The sequence below is a fragment of the Pogoniulus pusillus genome, chromosome 1, assembly GCF_015220805.1.
Source record: "Pogoniulus pusillus isolate bPogPus1 chromosome 1, bPogPus1.pri, whole genome shotgun sequence".
In the NCBI taxonomy this organism is placed as follows: Eukaryota; Metazoa; Chordata; class Aves; order Piciformes; family Lybiidae; genus Pogoniulus; species Pogoniulus pusillus.
The window spans coordinates 22,807,858-22,825,648 of record NC_087264.1 but is presented as its reverse complement, the minus strand read 5'-3'; the positions used below and the strand labels follow the sequence as shown (position 1 = coordinate 22,825,648).

General features: G+C 46.2%; 1 protein-coding gene across 3 annotated transcripts in view; it reads left to right on the top strand.

Moving 5' to 3' along the window:
- The window catches only part of ZFYVE26 (zinc finger FYVE-type containing 26), a 74,687-nt gene that overhangs the window by 19,119 nt on the left and 37,777 nt on the right, over positions 1–17,791 (top strand). For all 3 annotated transcript variants that reach the window (XM_064143956.1, XM_064143950.1, XM_064143945.1), the window contains 11 exons: positions 491–580; positions 1,746–1,814; positions 2,430–2,581; positions 4,901–5,099; positions 6,428–6,691; positions 7,929–8,048; positions 8,714–8,878; positions 10,616–10,822; positions 13,783–13,888; positions 14,603–15,342; positions 17,164–17,360. In XM_064143956.1, the coding sequence (XP_064000026.1) occupies positions 491–580; positions 1,746–1,814; positions 2,430–2,581; positions 4,901–5,099; positions 6,428–6,691; positions 7,929–8,048; positions 8,714–8,878; positions 10,616–10,822; positions 13,783–13,888; positions 14,603–15,342; positions 17,164–17,360 (2,309 nt within the window). The remainder of the gene's footprint in view (positions 1–490; positions 581–1,745; positions 1,815–2,429; positions 2,582–4,900; positions 5,100–6,427; positions 6,692–7,928; positions 8,049–8,713; positions 8,879–10,615; positions 10,823–13,782; positions 13,889–14,602; positions 15,343–17,163; positions 17,361–17,791) is intronic.

The following is a 17,791-nucleotide window of genomic DNA, read 5'->3' as shown; positions in this document are numbered from 1 at the left end:
ATTTTTGAATAGGAATCATCTCTGATCTAATCAGAAATAGGAGAGAGCTCCCCTCCCTCCCTCTCCCCTCCCTCCCTCTCCCCTCCCTCCCTCTCCCCTCCCTCCCTCTCCCCTCCCTCCCTCTCGTTTTTAGCTGCTTATGTGCTTAAGCTATATGTATTTTTCCGTATAGTTAAAATCATAGAAACATTTAGATTGGAAAAGACCCTTAGTACTCATCAGAGGTGTGTACAAGGTGTAATATGTTCCAAAAAGCGTTGGATGTGGAGGTGAGAAAGAGCATTAGCTGAGTTGCATCAAAATTACTTCAGGGTGCTAGTTTAAACTTCACTGCAGGAGCACTTTTATCTGAGATCAGCAGTGTTTCCTTTGAGATTTGCCATCCTATCTCTACCTATGTAGAAGTCCTGGTAGCGTCTTTAAGGTAGACAAGTAACTGGTTTTGGCCTGGCTGGCTGTTTGGTAATGTTTTGGCTTAAATATTTCACAGAACATCAGCTTGCAGCTTCCAGGAGATACTGCTCTTCAATCAGGTCCTCCAGCTTTAAGAAACGAAGTAAATCTCAAAGGTACAAGACAGGTGGGTTAAAAAAGTCACCTGGAGAAGACCTTTCTGAAATGTGCATCATTTAGTGCCATGGTCTAGTTGACTGGATAGGGCTGGGTGATAGGTTGGACTGGATGATCTTGGAGGTCTCTTCCAACCTGGTTGATTCTATGATTCAAACTAGATTAATTCCCTTTTAGATTTCTAACTGTTCAAAGTGTCTTAGTCCAGTTCTGCTTGGATTGAGGTTGTTTTTCACAAGATCACAGGATATTAGGGTTTGGAAGGGACCCAAGGAGATCACTGAGTCCAACCCTTTTGCCAGAGCAGGACCACACATTTTAGCACAGATCACAGAGGAACACATCCAGATAGGCCTTCAAAGTATCTAGGGAAGGAGACTCCACAACCTCTCTGGGGAGCCTGCTTCATTGCTCTGGCAACCTTACAGTAAAGAAGTTCTCCCTTGTGTTGAGGTGAAACCTCTTGTGCTGCAACTTACACCCATTGTTCCTTGTCCTACCCCAGAGAGCAGTGAGCAGAGCCTGTCTCTTCCCCTCCTGACCAGCCCTCAGATATTTCATAGAATCAGTCAGGGTTGGAAGGGACCACAAGGATCATCTAGTTCCAACCCCCCTGCCATGGGCAGGGACACCCTACCCTAGATCAGGCTGGCCAGAGCCTCATCCAGCCTGGCCATAAAGCTTGTCTAAAGCTTACCTGCATGACTGAAAGATAATTCAAGTAAGAAACTAACTTCCGTTGTACATAGTCAGGTTTGGAGCAGGGGAGAACTTTGCAACTACAGTATCAGTTCTTCCCTTTCTCTGCACTATCCAATGATTGGCATCTTTTGATTCCTATCACAACAGTATCTAGGATGTGAATTTGCAGGAATTTGTGACTTGACAGCCTTAGGAGAAAGTTGAAGTACTCACCTCTTTACTGTTTAGCCACGTTGGTGTTGGACATGACCCAATATAGTCTCTTCCTCAGCCTGGCCACCTTGACAGTCCATTCCCTAGCATTTTGTCACAGCAGTCTTTGTGTTTATCAGACACCTGCCATGGATTACTTGTCAGGTCATCTTGAAGATCTGTTGCAGTTGCCTGATCTGTTATTTGCAGAACGTTTTTAATTACTTTGTCTAGAAAAAAAGTGCATTTAATGTGCTGGTTTTGATTTGTTTCCATTTTAGATGAGAAAGAGGGAACTTCCAGTCCATCACTAGAAAGTACAAGTAGTGAGTTAAGCACCAGTACCTCAGGTATTAAGCCATAAAAGTGTCTTGTCAACGTGCATGCTGAAGTATTTGCTTGCCTAGTTAATGTGAGTTACTGCTTTATGCAAGACAGTTACAGTTTTTTACTTCTCAGAGCTCCCAGTTTTGGCTGACTTTTTGCTAATTACAACAGTATATATTTCTTCTTCTGGAATAAGAAAATTAGATCTTTTTTCCCTCTTTATATTTTTGGCTTGCAGGAAGCAGTAAGCAATGTAGTGATGTGCAGACCATCAAAAAAATGGTAGACTGGGAGTGAGTTAACCTAAAACATTTTAAATTTATAGGTCCAATACTTAAGACTTTTCTCTTTATCTATATTGAACCAGTGACCTAACTTTGCATCCACCTTGTGGCTGCTAAACAGTGTTACACTTGGATGAGATCCAAACTGAAAGCAGAGTTTTGACCAGATAGTGAAGTGTTACAGGAATTTTTAACAAGGTGTTAACATTGAGCTCTGTACCCTAAAACTTCCTTCTGGCTCTGCTCCTATTTTTTGTGTTAAATATGTGAAGTGCTGTTACCTGATAGTTGGCTGTTACCTGCTGAAATGTTCCTTTCCATAATAGCATACTGATTAATTCTGTTGTCTTGCAGAGGGAAGCACCGGTAATGGGTCTGGCTTGAGTGATTTGGAAAGCAGGCTGAGATCACATCAGCAAAACTCCCTCATTCCTTTGATGCTTTCCCCACCAGAATCACTGTTAGTTTCGTGTGTTTTGAGAGGAAACTTTGTAGAGGCCCATCAGGTAAATGAGTCGCATGTATTCTGTGCAGATAAAAACCCAATTCAGTGTTGTTTGTGGTTGTGATAGCTGATGAAATTCCTGCTGCTTCTGCATTAGCAAGCATAAGGCTGAAGCATGTGTATTCCAGGTGAAAAGGACACTGCAGAAGCAGAGGCAAGTGAAGGGAGCAGAGGTGACTCCAAGCTGAAAGTATTTGTCAAGAGCTGGCCAAATGTAGTGTTTCACCTGAATGAAGACTGCAAAGCTTGTGAGGAGGCATGGAATCTAAACTGCTTAGTTCTAGTTAGTGAAGCAGAACTGCCACTTTTAAGCACAAGAAAGCTGGGGAGGGAATTTTTAGGATGCCAGGTAGTGCTAGGACTGTGGGGAATGGAACAAAGCTAGAAATGGGTAGATTCAGGCTGGGTGTTAGGAAGAAGTTCTTCAGCATGAGGGTGCTGAGACCCTGGCAGGGGTTGCCCAGGGAGGTGGTGGAAGCCTCATCTCTGGAGGTGTTTAAGGCCAGGCTGGATGAGGCTGTAGACAGCCTGATCTGGTGTAAGGTGTCCCTGCCCGTGATAAGGGAGTTGGAACTGGACGATCCTTGCAGTCCCTTCCAACCCTGCCTGATTCTATGATTCTAAGCTCATCAGGAACGTGGAATGTGTTCCCTACCCAAAGTGAGACATAGTGCTGATTACATTTATTTGGAAGAGGTGTGTTTTGAGACTAAGTTCATGGTGCTGAAGGCAGCCAAATAGCCTTGAAGTGGACAGTCTGCAGCTATAGTTCTTTGCTCCTTTCCAGCTGTGCTTGCCTTCCTCGATGTGGCTTTGGGGCTGATGCTCTGAAAAAGCATCTTGAGGTGCATCAGTGATTGGATCCTCTGCAAAAAGCTAGGTTTGAAATACTGATATCAGAGCAGTTCATGCCATTTAAGCATTCCACTAGCAGCAGGTTATTGCTCAACTTATTTGTTCTGTTTGATGTCATGCATGTCACTTCATCTCTTCCCTGCTTACAGAGCTAAGAGAGCTATTTTGGTTGACTTTATTACTTTGAATTTCAGTATGAAGTCTCCAGGCTTGGTTCGTGTTCTGTTACTGGTTTGGTAATAGGAACTTTTACAGGTGTGCTTATGTTCTCTGTGGTTAAATTTCTGGAGGGTATTCCTTGCTGAGTAAGAATTTGTTTAAAGTAGTTCACTCTGGAGGCCCAACCTGGTATATTTCACATGTTACGTGGTGTATTGAAATCATGAATAGTCATTCTGAAAAGCATGGCTTACAGAAATGAACTCAGCTTTAGCCTTGCAGCAAACAATAGCTGAGCACTATAAACACATCTGAAGAAGGTGTTCTTTAGGAATGTAAATCTTCTAGAAAATAGCCAAACAATTCAGCCTGCTGTGTCTGTGGGGATTTTTTTCAGTTAAAAATACTTGGCAGAGGCCAATGAGATGAGATTTAAAAAGGCCAAGTGCAGGATTCTACACTTTGGCTACAACAACCCCAAGCAGCACTACAGGCTGGGGACAGAGTGGCTGAGAGCAGCCAGGCAGAGAGGGTGCTGGGGGTACTGGTAGGGAGGAGCTGAAGATGAGGCAGCAGTGTGCCCAGGTGGGCAGCAGAGCCAATGGCATCCTGGGCTGGCTCAGGAAGAGTGTGGCCAGCAGGACAAGGGAAGTTATTCCGCCCCTGTACTCAGCACTGGTCAGGCCACACCTTCAGTACTGTGTCCAGTTCTGGGCTCCTCCATCCAAGAGAGATGTTGAGGTACTGGAAGGTGTCCAGAGAAGGGCAACAAAGATGGTGAGGGACCTGGAGCACAGCCCTGTGAGGAGAGGCTGAGGGAGCTGGGGGTGTGCAGCCTGCAGAAGAGGAGGCTCAGGGCAGACCTCATTGCTGTCTATAACTACCTGAAGGGAGGCTGTAGCCAGGTAGGGTTGGTTTCTTCTCCCAAGCAACCAAGAACAGAACAAGGGGACACAGTCTCAAGTTGTGCCAGGGGAGGTCTAGGCTGGATGTTAGGAGGAAGTTGTTGTCAGAGAGAGTGATTGGCATTGGAATGGGCTGCCCAGGGAGGTGGTGGAGTCGCCGTGCCTGGAGGTGTTGAAGCCAAGCCTGGCTGGGGCACTTAGTGCCATGGTCTGGTTGCTTGGCTAGGGCTGGCTGCTAGGTTGGACTGGATGAGCTTGGAGGTCTCTTCCAAAGTAGTTGATTCTATGATTTTATGATTCTATTATATTCCCTTGTCTCCTCTAAAATGCCCAAAGCTCTTTGGCCATTGACATCTCCTTTTGATGTGCATTTTAATGACATCTGTCTTTATTTTTGCAAGGTGGCTTTGATGTTTAATCTGGCTACTTCCCCTTGCTACGGTGAACTGGTTTTCATGGAGCGCTACCAAGAGGCAGTCCGAGAGATGGCCAGAGTGGAGCACAATATTGAGAGTCAAGCATCAGATAGCACCGGAGGCATCAGGAAGTCTGGCAGTGGCCGTTCGACACTGCAAGCTATTGGAGATGCAGCAGCTGCTGGTAAGGACTGAGGCTTTTGATGTTTTCTCACAACAAGTGGAAAGGAGCAGGAAGCCATTTGGGTACTGTAATGGTTGCAGCAATTGTTCAGAAGAGTGGTTGACAGAATCACAGCAGCATGCAGGTTGGCAAAGCCCCTCAGATTCACCATGTCCAACTTAGAACCCTGTTCTACAAGATCACCTTCAGCCATAGCCCTAAGCACCACACCCAAACCACCCTTAAACACATCCAGTCTGGGCGACTCCCTCACCTCCCTGAGCAGCTCATTCCAGTGCCTGACTACTCTCTTTGTGAAAACTTTTTCCTAATGTCCAATCTAAACCTCCCCTGATGGTTTGGGTGTTACCTGCCCCTTCCACACTTTGGAAATCACCCAGGCTAGACTCAGCCGCCTCTGGAAATTTGAACGAAGCTTGTATTTACAGCTCATCACAATATACAAGCAGATATTTACAGTTATATACTGTAAATACAGTTATATACTGTTATATACAGAAATATACAAGGTAAAAGGTCATACAGAAACACAACAGTCCTCCCAGAAACCTGAGTCCCCAGGAGGGGCTCCCAACCGCCCTTCCATGTTCTCCCACCCCTCTCAACCTTACCCCAGTCCCAAGGAAGAATTGAGGTTCAGCCAGGGGGTTAGGAAGCAAAGTGGATTTATCAGAGAGACAGCAGAGAGGCTACAGAGAAGTGCAGCTCAGGCAATGCCCCTAGCAGAAGTGCCTTATCTACGTTTGGATTCTTTTTCTTATACTTCTCAGCAGGCCTATGAGTGAAGTAGTCATCACCCTTGTGTTCCCTTTCACAGCCTGTAATCTAGTTGTCCTCACCGAAACATTCTAGCTAGCTTGACGCCATTCCCCCTTGTTCTGTCTCCAATTACCTGTGAGAAGAGACCAGCAGCAGCCTCTCCACAATGTCCCTTCAGTTAGCTGTAGACAGCAATCCTGTCTCCCCTCAGCCTCCTCTTCCTCAAACTAATCATCTCCAGCTCCCTCACTTGCTCCTCTTAAGATTTATTCTCCAAGCCCTTCCTCAGCTTTGTTGCCCTCCTCTGAACCATCTCCAGCACCTCTGCATCTCTCTTGTATTGTGGTGCCCAAAACTGAACTGCTGTTCTTTTGACATAAAAGGAGGCTAAGAACACTGAAATTTGCTGTGGATGCACAATGCCTGTTCTCCACTGCTGCATTTGGTCCATGAAGCAGGCTACCTGTTGAATTATTTGTTTAAAAGATGAGAGAATTGTTATCCATGTCAGGATCTGAGAGAAATGTGCTGGTTTCATTAGTGATTGTGTATTTTGCTGGTGGATGTAGGTATGGTATTTTATTCCATCTCGGATGTTACTGATAAATTGCTTGCAACTTCGGGAAGTCTTGCCCCTACTCTTCAAGAAAACTTCTGGATCAGCAACATCCAGCTGGAGCGTACTGATCCTCTGTGGGAAGTCCTTGAGGACCTCAGTCCTTCAGCAATGGCAGCCTTTGACTTAGCTTGTACTCAGTGCCGTCTTTGGAAGACTTGCAAACAGCTTTTGGAGACAGCAGAAAGGAGACTCTACAGCAGCCTTGAAACTCGGGGTGAGCTTTTGCTTTTTGTGCTTATCAGCATGGGCCTGTCTTAGGGAGGGGAAATTAATTGATGGGAGATGATATTTTCCAAAATGACTGTTGTTTATGAATGTTGCTATTCAGAACTCTGCCATCCCCCACCACTCATTTTAATAATATTTGGGTTCTTACACAGTGATGGAAACATTCTGTGGATGATATCTACATCTAATATAGCCAGCAAAATATAGAAACATTAATTGAACTGGGAGAGACTGTTCCTGTGGTCAAATTCTGCTTGCCCAATAGCTGGGCCCAAGCTCTTTCTGCTCTGTGGCAGAAGGCAGCAGAGAACTACAAAGAGGCATTTAAGCATCTACTCACAGATTGTTACCATTATTATTACCCTCGTGGGGGCTGGCCACAGTCCAACAGTGCCCAAATGCTTTCAGGGGACTCTGTCGTGTTGGCATTGAGGCTTGAATCTTCCCAGCTTCTGGGGACAGGATGCAGCCAATCTCTGCCCTTGTCTCCTGGCTGCTTCTGCACGATCTGTGCATGTGCCCAGGGATTCCAGGCAGGACCTTCAGGTGCAGAGGCAGCTGTGGTGCAGTCTCAGCACGATGTCACGCTGGCCACACAGGCCAATGGCGTGCAGGCATCCAGGGTCTGCTCCTGGTAACTGGTGACAGTGGAGCTTAGCAGGCAGTGATAAGGCAGTGTGCAAAGGGCTGGGCACAGCAGAGAGAGCAGGCAAAGAGCAGGGCAGCAGAGCAGGGAAGCAAAAGCAGGTTGTCCACCTGCCTATCTCCTTTTATCAATGTGGGCTGAGGTTAATTGCCCTTTGGACACAGAATAGCCAATCAGGATGGCAGTTAGCCAAACCTTACCATAACAGGCAAAGCCACAAGCTCTCTTTTCCCTAATTTGGGAACAGCACAGGTTTTGCACTAGACAGGCACAAGCTAAGTGTGTGCACCTTACACCACAGGACCCTGGGCAGGCCAGACTCAGTGGCTACAGGTACTTTGTGTCCATCTCCTGCACTTGCCTCTCTGGTGGAGCAGAAAAACATGCCTAGGCAAGGCAGGACATGTACAAGCCTACTTTGAGCCTGTTAGGCCTACCACAACAGCCTGGGAGCAGAAGACTCCTCTCTGTGCTGTGCTGTTTGTGCTAACACCTGAGTTTTGTACTTTCATACTTGTTTCTCCTCTTTTCACTCCTAACTTCTGTTTTGCCCCCTTTTGCACAATGACTTTTCCAGGCCAACGAGCTGATGTTGTTTTACTGCACTCTGATGGTGTAAAAGGTTTCCCAGCGGTTCTCCAGCAAATAAGTAAAATACTCAACTACTCCTCTACCTCACAAGGGCAATCCAAGCCAGGTAGTATGCTCTGCTGCTAACATTTCCTGTTGAAATGTGCTTAAATCATTTGCCATTTTTAAGCTTGGTATTTGAAATTCAAAAAAACAAAGTTAGGAGGAGGAACTCAGGCTGAATAAATTGTAACTCTTGGAGTTTGGTCAAGTAGTTATCTTCTAATAGAATTTTGGTTCTCTGGGCCTTTTTTCATAGAATCACAGAATGTCAGGGGCTGGAAGGGACCTCCAAACCTCATCTGGTCCAGCCTCCCTGCCAGAGAGCAGGATCACCAAGAGCAGATCACACTGGAACACATTCAGGCAGTTCTTGAATACCTCCAGAGAGGGAAACTCCACAACCTCCCTGGGCAGCCTGTTCCAGTGTTCTGTAACCCTCACAGGGAAAAAAATCGTCCTCATGTTTAAATGAAACTTCCTATGCCTCAGCTTCCACCCATTGCTCCTTATCCTGTCACTGGGCATCACCCAGCAGAGCCTGGCTCCAGCCTCCTGGCACTCACCCCTTACATATTGATAAACATGAATGAGGTCACTCCTTAGCCTCCTCCTCTCCCAGCAGCACAGCCCCAGCTCCCTCAGGCTCTCCTCATAAGAGAGATGTTCAACTTCCTTTCTGTGCTGAAATATATGTTATAGTTGCTATTTATTTCCCCTCTCTCTTTGTAGAGCTCTCTGATGAGAAAATAGGGAGTACTTTTCGATGCAGCATTGTAGACCTTCTGCAAGCTTGCTACCCTGCCTTGACTGAAGAAAGTATTACCAGTGAAATTGTTTTATCACACAATCTGGATCACGTCTTAAAAGCACTGACACATGTCGAACGTTCTGTGGGTGAGTTATTTTTGTGCTCATAAAGACTGATGAATGGATCTCAATCTACAAATCTAGGAGCAGTGCCATTTCACATAGGCAAATGTATTTTTATAGTAATCATAAATGCAAAGTGTAACATTTGTTTATAATTTTCATATTCTGAGCAGCTCTTTTCAGAGCTGAAATTGTGCATTTGCCAGAGAAGAAGGGAAAATGTCAATGAGTACAGCTGTGAGATTATTTGTCCTATGTTTTTTGTTTCAGTCCTAACAAAGAATTCTTTAAGTGTGTTTTAACCTGACAGCTTGTAGATAATTAAGTTTGTTTTTACTATTGCCTTGTTGTTGTTGTTGTTGTTTTTTAACAAAACGGAGATCAATGTATAAAACTACCAGTCCTGTTCAATATCTTTATTGATGATCTGGACAAGGGGATTGGGTCCAGCATCAGTAAGTTTGCAGATGACACCAAGCTAGGAGCAGCTGTGGAGCTGTTGCAGGATAGGAGAGCCCTGCAGAGGGACCTTGCCAGGCTGGATGGGTGGGCAGAGGCCAATGGGATGAGATTAAACAAGGCCAAGTGCAGGGTTCTACACTTTGGCCACAACAACCCCAAGCATCACTACAGGCTGGGTACAGAGTGGCTGAGAGCAGCCAGGCAAAGAGGGACCTGGGGGTAGTGGTAGAGAGGAGCTAAAGATGAGGCAGCAGTGTGCCCAGGTGGGCAGCAGAGCCAATGGCGCCCTGGCCTGTATCAGGAAGGGTGTGGCCAGCAGGACAAGGGATGTTCTTCTGCCTCTGTACTCAGCACTGCTCAGGCCACACCTTGAGTGCTGTGGCCAGTTCTGAGCTCCTCAATTCAAGAGAAATGTTGAGGTGCTGGAAGGTGTCCAGAGAAGGGTGACAAAGCTGGGGAGGGGCCTGGGGCGCTGCCCTGTGAGGAGAGGCTGAGGAAGCTGGGGCTGTGCAGCCTGCAGAAGAGGAGGCTCAGTGCAGACCTCATTGCAGTCTACAGCCTGGATGTGGCACTTAGTGCCATGGACTGGTTGGTTGGCTAGGGCTGGGTGCTAGGCTGGACTGGATGAGCTTGGAGGTCTCTTCCAACCTGGCTGATTCTATGATTTGTTTATTTTGTAAGCTGTTGTATCATGCCCCTATGAAAACTTGTTTACAATAGTTTCCACAGAGCTATCATAGAGCATCTCATCATTTTCTGAAGTCTTCCACCATTGCCTTTTCTCAGAACTCTCTTCACAGAGCACTGGGCTGTTTTCTTATGTTTTTGGTTGGTTGGGTTGGTTTTTTTTCCTGCCATTCATCAGATTTTCTTACACCTTTGTAAAATACGTTATGATATTTGCATGATTAATGGACAAAACTCTAGGGGAGCTCTGAGGACTAAATGCTATAGTGCACAAGGACTGGTTTTCAAGTAAGCCTGATGACACACATCTAGATGTATCTTAGGCCTGCATTAGTATATTTCTAAGTTGTCAGAGTTGTAGATGAGCTACTGATGTGTCGTAGATGAGCTACTGATGTGTCGTAGATGAACTACTGATTTGTTCTGCTGTGAAAAATTCTGTCTTAATGAAATTAAAATACTCAGATCAAGATTTGTAACTGCAGAGAGGAAACTAGGTTAAAGCATTGCTGAAAGCATTTCTCTCTCTTTCTTTTTCCCTTCTACTTCCTCTTCCATTGTGGCATTTCATGCTTAACTGAATCTTGGATGTATGTCATTCTCTTAAACTAGAATCTAAAGGGGGCCTGCTTGGCACCTTGGTCGAGCAGGCATCCCTCAAACCTGCAGAACTGGAGAAACACCTGGTTTGGAATCAAACACAGCTCCTGCTTCAAACCATGCCACAGAGCAACACACAGACAAACTTTGTGAAGGCTTTCTTTGATTACATCACTACATTGGCTGCTGTTGTGTTACGGAGCCTGAACGCAGAGCTAGGTAAGGGGGTTCTGCTGGCAAGTCTGTGTCTAGTTGAAGATGCCCATTTGAGCCTAGCTGGGATATTTTAATGAGAGGAATTAGATGAGAGGCTGTGAAAAGGAAACAATGGTGATGTCTGCTGCACTCACAGGCTTGCTGAGATGGATAAGAACAAGAACATAAATATAGATAACAGAGTCTCTCTTTGTCTCTGGGGCTGCATGAACTTCTCTCTCTAACCAAACCTGCTGTCTGTATGATTATTCCTTCTCCTTCCTAAACCCCTGGCCAACCCTCCAAACTCACCTTTCAACATAATGCGAAGTCTGGGGTAAGGTAGAGGGGTGGGAGGAAGGTGGAAGGGTGGTTGGGAGCCCCCCTTGGGGACTCAGGTTTCTGGCAGGGCTGTTGTGTTTCTGTGTTACTTTTTAACTTGTCTATTTCTGTCTATAGCTGTATAGATTGTAAATAATCTGCTTTTATATTGTGCTAAGTTGTAAATAGAAAGCTTCATTCTTTAATTTCCGGATCGACTGAGTCTAGTCTGGGTGATTTTCCTATGTATGGGGGGGCAAGGAACACCCAAACCGTCACACTCAGGCTGTGGAGGCCAGCCTCATTTTGGAAGTGGTACATAAATGATTCCTTGCCAAGTGTACCTACTACCTCTGCAGACTCAGATCTTTTGATTTCAAGTAATTACTGCACTGCTTAAAAATATTTCTTAACATGTAGATCACCAAAAGCTAAGGCAAAAAGAGCTGATGGCAGTAGGAAAACAGGAACAGAAACCTTAACTACTGACCCAGTTCCTGCTCTTAGTTTCGACAAAACAAACTCTGACCTCCAAAAAATTCTGATCACTGCTGTGTAAGACAACCATAGAATCACAGAAACATCCAGGTGACTGTGTTCAGTTTTGGGCTCCCCATTTTAAGAGTGACAGGGATCTGCTGGAAGAAGTCCAGTAGAGGGCTATGAGGGGACTGGAGCACTGCCTGATGAGGAGAGGCTGAGGGACCTGGGGGTGCTTAGTCTGGAGAAGAGAAGACTGAGAGGGGATTTAATCAATGGTTATAGACACCTGAGGGCTGGGGATCAGAAGGGGAGGGACAGGCTCTGCTCACTGCTCCCTGGGATAGGACAAGGAGCAATGGATGGAAAATGCAGCACAGGAGGTTCCAGCTCAACACAAGGGGGAACTTCTTTCTTGGAAGACTCCCAGAGCACTGGCACAGGCTCCCCAGAGAGGTTGTGGAGTCTCCTTCTCTGGCACCTTCAAGGCTTGTCTGGACACATTTCTGTGTGACCTGAGCTAGATTGTGTGGTCCTGCTGTGGCAGGGGGGTTGGACTGGATGATCTCTTTGGGTCCCTTCCAACCCCTGATATCCTGTGAGCCTGTTGGCAAAGCCCCTCAGGACCACCAAGTCCAACCTATAACCCTACTCAACAAGATTCACCTTAAACCATAGCCCTAAGCACCAAGATTAACTTTATTTTTCATCCAGTGGATCAGCATGCTGTGCACTTTCAGCTCCCTTAGAGACAGCCAGTGGCCTACTGGCACAGGGAGAAGGCAGAAGGCTATGCACAAGTAGCCAGGAAGATTATTTTTCAGGGACTCAGTAGATAATGGTGGTCCATGAAAAGACAAGCCTGATCTCCTCTGTAAAAGTGGCTGTATGCCTGCAAGTTCCCTCTGCCTTTGCTCTCTTCGGTTTGGATCAGAGCATGGATTCACTAATCTACATCCAGAGGCCCCTCAGAAACCAGTACAGCGTATTTTCTGTTTCTCACCACAAATACAGGTTGTGGTGAAAGTCTGAAGCAGAGTTGCTGACCATTTTGAATCTAAATCTCACTTAAAAGCCAAAGACTCTCCACTCTACCCATCTGGTAAAATGTGAGCCAGTGAAATATATCCAATAAAATGTCAGCAGCCAGCGGTGCCACGTTTGAGAGGCATATCATAGTCACAAATGTCTTGCAATTTATGCTGGATTTTACATACTACTGTGAATGTGGACCTCTGGGAATGTAATCAAAGAGATTTAAGGCTCCATCTCTTGAAATCTGTGTTCCTAAAATGAGACATGGTTGATGTCTTCAGCTACAGTGTTTGTAATTATAAAGGGTTAACCATCCTGGGGGAGTGGTCTTGACCCAGACTCCAGGTCTTCCTGACCTCTCCCCGGGGATGGGTCCAGCACTACCAGGTTAGCCCACTCCCCTTCCTGTCTAAATCCCTATAAAAACAGAGGAACTGCCTGTTTCCTTCCCTCCCTCCTTCCCTCCCTCCTTCCCTCCCTCCTTCCCTCCCTCCTTCCCTCCCTCCTTCCCTCCCTCCTTCCCTCCCTCCTTCCCTCCCTCCTTCCCTCCCTCCTTCCCTCCCTCCTTCCCTCCCTCCTTCCCTCCCTCCTTCCCTCCCTCCTTCCCTCCCTCCTTCCCTCCCTCCTTCCCTCCCTCCTTCCCTCCCTCCGTCCCTCCCTCCTTCCCTCCCTCCTTCCCTCCCTCCTTCCCTCCCTCCTTCCCTCCCTCCCTCCCTCCTCCCTCTCTCCTTGCCTCCCTGCTTGCCAGCATCACCATCCTCTTTCCTGGTACTCTTTGTTTTACCAAGCGGCCATCACCCACGAGGCAGACAAAACCATTGCCATCAAATCTGGTTCTATTTACATACTTTTGTGTCTTGTTTCCCCTTCCCTATACCTTTTGTAACTTCCCTACCTCAAATACCTTTCGTTTATTGTTAAACTTTTCTTCTTTTAACTTCCAAATCAAATTGAGATTATTTATTTGGGTGTGTTTTACCTTTTCCTCTCTCTACATCTAATTCCTTTTCTTTGGGAAGGAAGGGGGAAGAGGGAAAGGCATCCTATAAATTGTTATTGGTTCTATTAACTGAATCTGAGTCTCTGGGAAATGTAAACTAGAACCAAGATAGTAATATCCTAGGGGGTTTGGTTTTGTTGTTTTAAAGATCCATCTGCAGAAGTGAGAGTGGGGAATCCTTTCATACTGCTGCAGCAGAGTCCATCTCAGCTACTCTCCCAGCTTGTGTTTGAGAGACAAGTTCATCCTGACAGGTTGGTCCTTTACAAAATACATACTTCTCTAGTTTACTTCTGTGTAGGTGAACCTCAGTCAGGATTAAATTCCTCTCTATCTACTTAGCACAGATAGTTCAGCCTTCTGTCTCTCACCAGCAAGGACTGGTGTGTGGAGAGGAGCTTACTCAGTGGCTTTTCTACTGGCCTGAAGATAGAGGAAACAGTGGCTACCTATTTTTGACAACTGCTGTCTGTTGTGAAGAGAGAATGAATGCATTCATGTGGATTTTCTGAACTGAATGTGTGACTTTTGAGAGTAGTAGACTGGCAATTTAGCAAGGTAATGAAATAAAATAGACCATTGCATTAGTCAGTAGGAAAAATAGATTATCTAAGGTCCTTCCATCATGAATCACTAGATTAGACTGGCATGGAAAGTGTCAGATTTGACAAATGAGGTATTAAAAAGATAAGCACTAATGGTGAACTGTTTTAGTAGATCACGTTTGAGGATTTGAGTTTCTTTTCTTTTGAGGAATGGCAGCATAAGCTCTGGGTTCTTGCTGATGTGCTGTGTATGGTTTTTTCACACTGAGCAAACATAGGATACATACTCTTGCCCCATATGCACCTGTGAAGAACATTAGGAGGCTTGTGTTGACAAAATATATGGAAGTTATGCAATAACATATAATGGTGAAATGCCCCTTATGTGTGCTAGGTAAGCTGTTTGTGTTTTCCATCCTGTAGGCTTTCTTCTCTCTTGGCTAAAGAAGAGCTGAACTTGAATGTGCAGCAAGTTATTGTGAACTGTTGCTGTGAACCGCTCTCTCTGTGTAGTGTGAGGCAAACCAGCCAGGCAAAGTCTCTGCTGACAAACATCAGCAGCTTAGCACACCAGTGTGCCTACCACTGCCTGCCAGATGTTGAAATACCTCTTCACAATTCTGCAGTGACCTCTGAGGCTGTCTCCACTCGGGCCCCATCTCCTGTGAATGACTTGAGCCAGCACACGCTCACTGCCTCCTCCCTGGACTTCCTGAAGTCTCAGTCGAAGCTAATGGCCACAGTGGCATGTCTAAGTGCATCTAATATACAGAAGGTTCCCAAATCAAGTTTATCTTGGATGGAATTTCGGGGCAAACGGGAGGTGCCCTTAACTTTGGAACAGATTTCTAAGGAGTGTGAGACATTGTTGAAGGAGTTCCCAATATTGGAACGATTTATTCTTGCTATGTTTCAGCCACTTCAGAATCAGCAAGAGGAAGGCAGCAGTTTGGCTGCTGTCTTCTCTGGCAAGACATACATAGCTCTGGTTCTCCTAGGACTGCATTCCACCACAGCTGTTAAGATATTAATGGGAGTCTTTGAACAAGCTCTTGCTGCAAAAGATTGGGACAGAGGTCTGAAAGTCTTAGATCTGTACAGTCAGGACATGGAGGAGCTGATCAGTGTGAAAGATGCTGTGCTCAGCTGTGCAGCTGCTGAAGGTAAGAAGGATTAAGTCAGGGTTATTTTTTTCCCTTAATCTTTTTCTTTTTTCCTTTTTTAAGATGAAGAATATAGCCTGGACCAGGTCATGGTCTTTGGGCCAATCCAGAGACAGTGATTTGCCACTGGAATGGGCTGCCCAGGGAGGTGGTGGAGTTGCCATCCCTGGAGGGGCTCAGAAAAGCTTGGATGAGGCAATTAGTGCCATGATCTGGTTGATTGTCTAGGGCTGGGTGCTAGGTTGGACTGAATGATCTTGGAGGCCTCTTCCAACCTTGTTGATTCTATGATTCTATGACAGAAATAGATCCCTTCCTTCACCCTAAATTTGCTTTCTCTGATGGTTTAGTTTCTGTTTTACAAATGTACGAATCCTGACCAGTTTGTTATGAGAGATCTGGAATGCCTCAGGAGATGTTCATCATAGGATCACAGGATGTCAGGGGTTGGAAGGCACACAAAAAGACCATCGAATCCAACCCCCCTGCCAGAGCATAGTACTGTTAATGGAACATCTATTACAGTAGTGTCATTGTCATACATGGATGATCAGCAAGTTTGCAGATGACACCAAGCTGGGGGCAGATGTGGCTGGGTTGGAGGGCAGAAGGACCTCTGCAGCAGGACCTTGACCACCTGGACAGATGGGCAGAGTCCAATGGGATGGGGTTCAATAGCTCTAAGTGCAGGGTGCTGCACTTTGGCCACAACAACCCCATGCAGAGATACAGGCTGGGGTCGGAGTGGCTGGAGAGCAGCCAGACAGAGAGGGATCTGGGGGTGCTGATTGACACCCACCTGAACATGAGCCAGCAGTGTGCCCAGGTGGCCAAGAGAGCCAGTGGCATCCTGGCCTGCATCAGGAATGGTGTGGTCAGCAGGAGCAGGGAGGTCTGCACTGGTTAGACCACACCTTGAGTACTGTGTTCAGTTCTGGGCCCCCCAGTTCAGAAAGGACATTGAGATGCTTGAGTGTGTCCAGAGAAGGGCGACGAGGCTGGTGAGAGGCCTTGAGCACAGCCCTACGAGGAGAGGCTGAGGGAGCTGGGATTGGTTAGCCTGGAGAAGAGGAGGCTCAGGGGAGACCTTATTGCTGTCTACAACTACCTGAGGGGAGGTTGTGGCCAGGGGGAGGTTGCTCTCTTCTCTCAGGTGGCCAGCACCAGAACAAGAGGACACAGCCTCAGGCTGCACCAGGGGAGATTTAGGCTGGAGGTGAGGAGAAAGTTCTTCACTGAGAGAGTCATTGGACACTGGAATGGGCTGCCTGGGGAGGTGTTGGAGTCGCCGTCCCTGGAGCTGTTCAAGGCAAGGTTGGATGTGGCACTTGGTGCCATGGTCTAGCCTTGAGCTCTGTGGTAAAGGGTTGGACTTGATGATCTGTGAGGTCTCTTCCAACCGTGATGATACTGTGATACCTCCTGTGAAAGAAGGTGCCTTTTGGAGGCTAAGGATAGTATGGTGAGACACTGGCACAGGTTGCCCAGGAAGGCTGTGGATGCTCCCTCCCTGGAGGTATTCAAGGCCAGTTTGGATGAGGCCTTGAGCAGCCTGTTCTAGTGGGAGCTGTCCCTGCCAGTGGTGGGGGGTTGGAGCTGGGTGAACTTTGAGGTCCCTTCCAACCTAAACCATTCTACATATACCATGCTAAGTCTGCTTTACTTGCTGAGCGTCTGTTGCTTGGGCTGCCTTGCATAGATTTTTCCAGCAGTGGACTGGTTCTTACAGTGGTGCCATACAGTGAAGGTGAGGATTTTGTTTTTCACATCTTCAGAACTATAGAAACTGAATTTCAAACTCGTGGTTTGTTTCATCCACAGGTAAGGATGGTTGGCAGTACCTGTTCCAAATCAAAAATGCAGCGCTGAGAAGTCAGCTGGCCTTGCACTGCCTGGACAAATGGCCCCTTGATGCCTGTTTGGAAATCCTAGCTTATTGCATTTCTGACTTGGGTATAACTGATGAACTAAAAGCCAGTCTGCAGAGCATGAAGAAAGAGCTTCAGATATATCAAAAGGTACAAAGTTCCTTCACAATAACAGCGAGATGAAATAGGCAGCAGGGAGCAAATATGCTTGGCTCTTTGAAAAACTTTAGCCCTTGATTCTTTGTGTGGTCATAGTCAATTTTCTAGTCTTACATCCATGTGTTTTCAGTGCTGTAGTATCCACTTAACACTCTACTTCCATCTTTTATAACTAACTTTGTGTTGGTCTGATTTAAGCTTCCCAGAGACTCAAATACCTAACAGAACAATACATTAATAGGATGCTTTCCCCTCTGCCCTGCTTTGGAAAGAAAGGAATTAGATGCAGAGAGGCAAAAAAGGTAAAACACCCAAAGAACAGTCTTGCTTCAGTTTGGAAGTTACAAGAAAAAAAAACTTTATAAATAAATAAAAGGTATTTAAGGTAGGGGAGTTACTAAGAGGTATAGGAGAGGGAAACA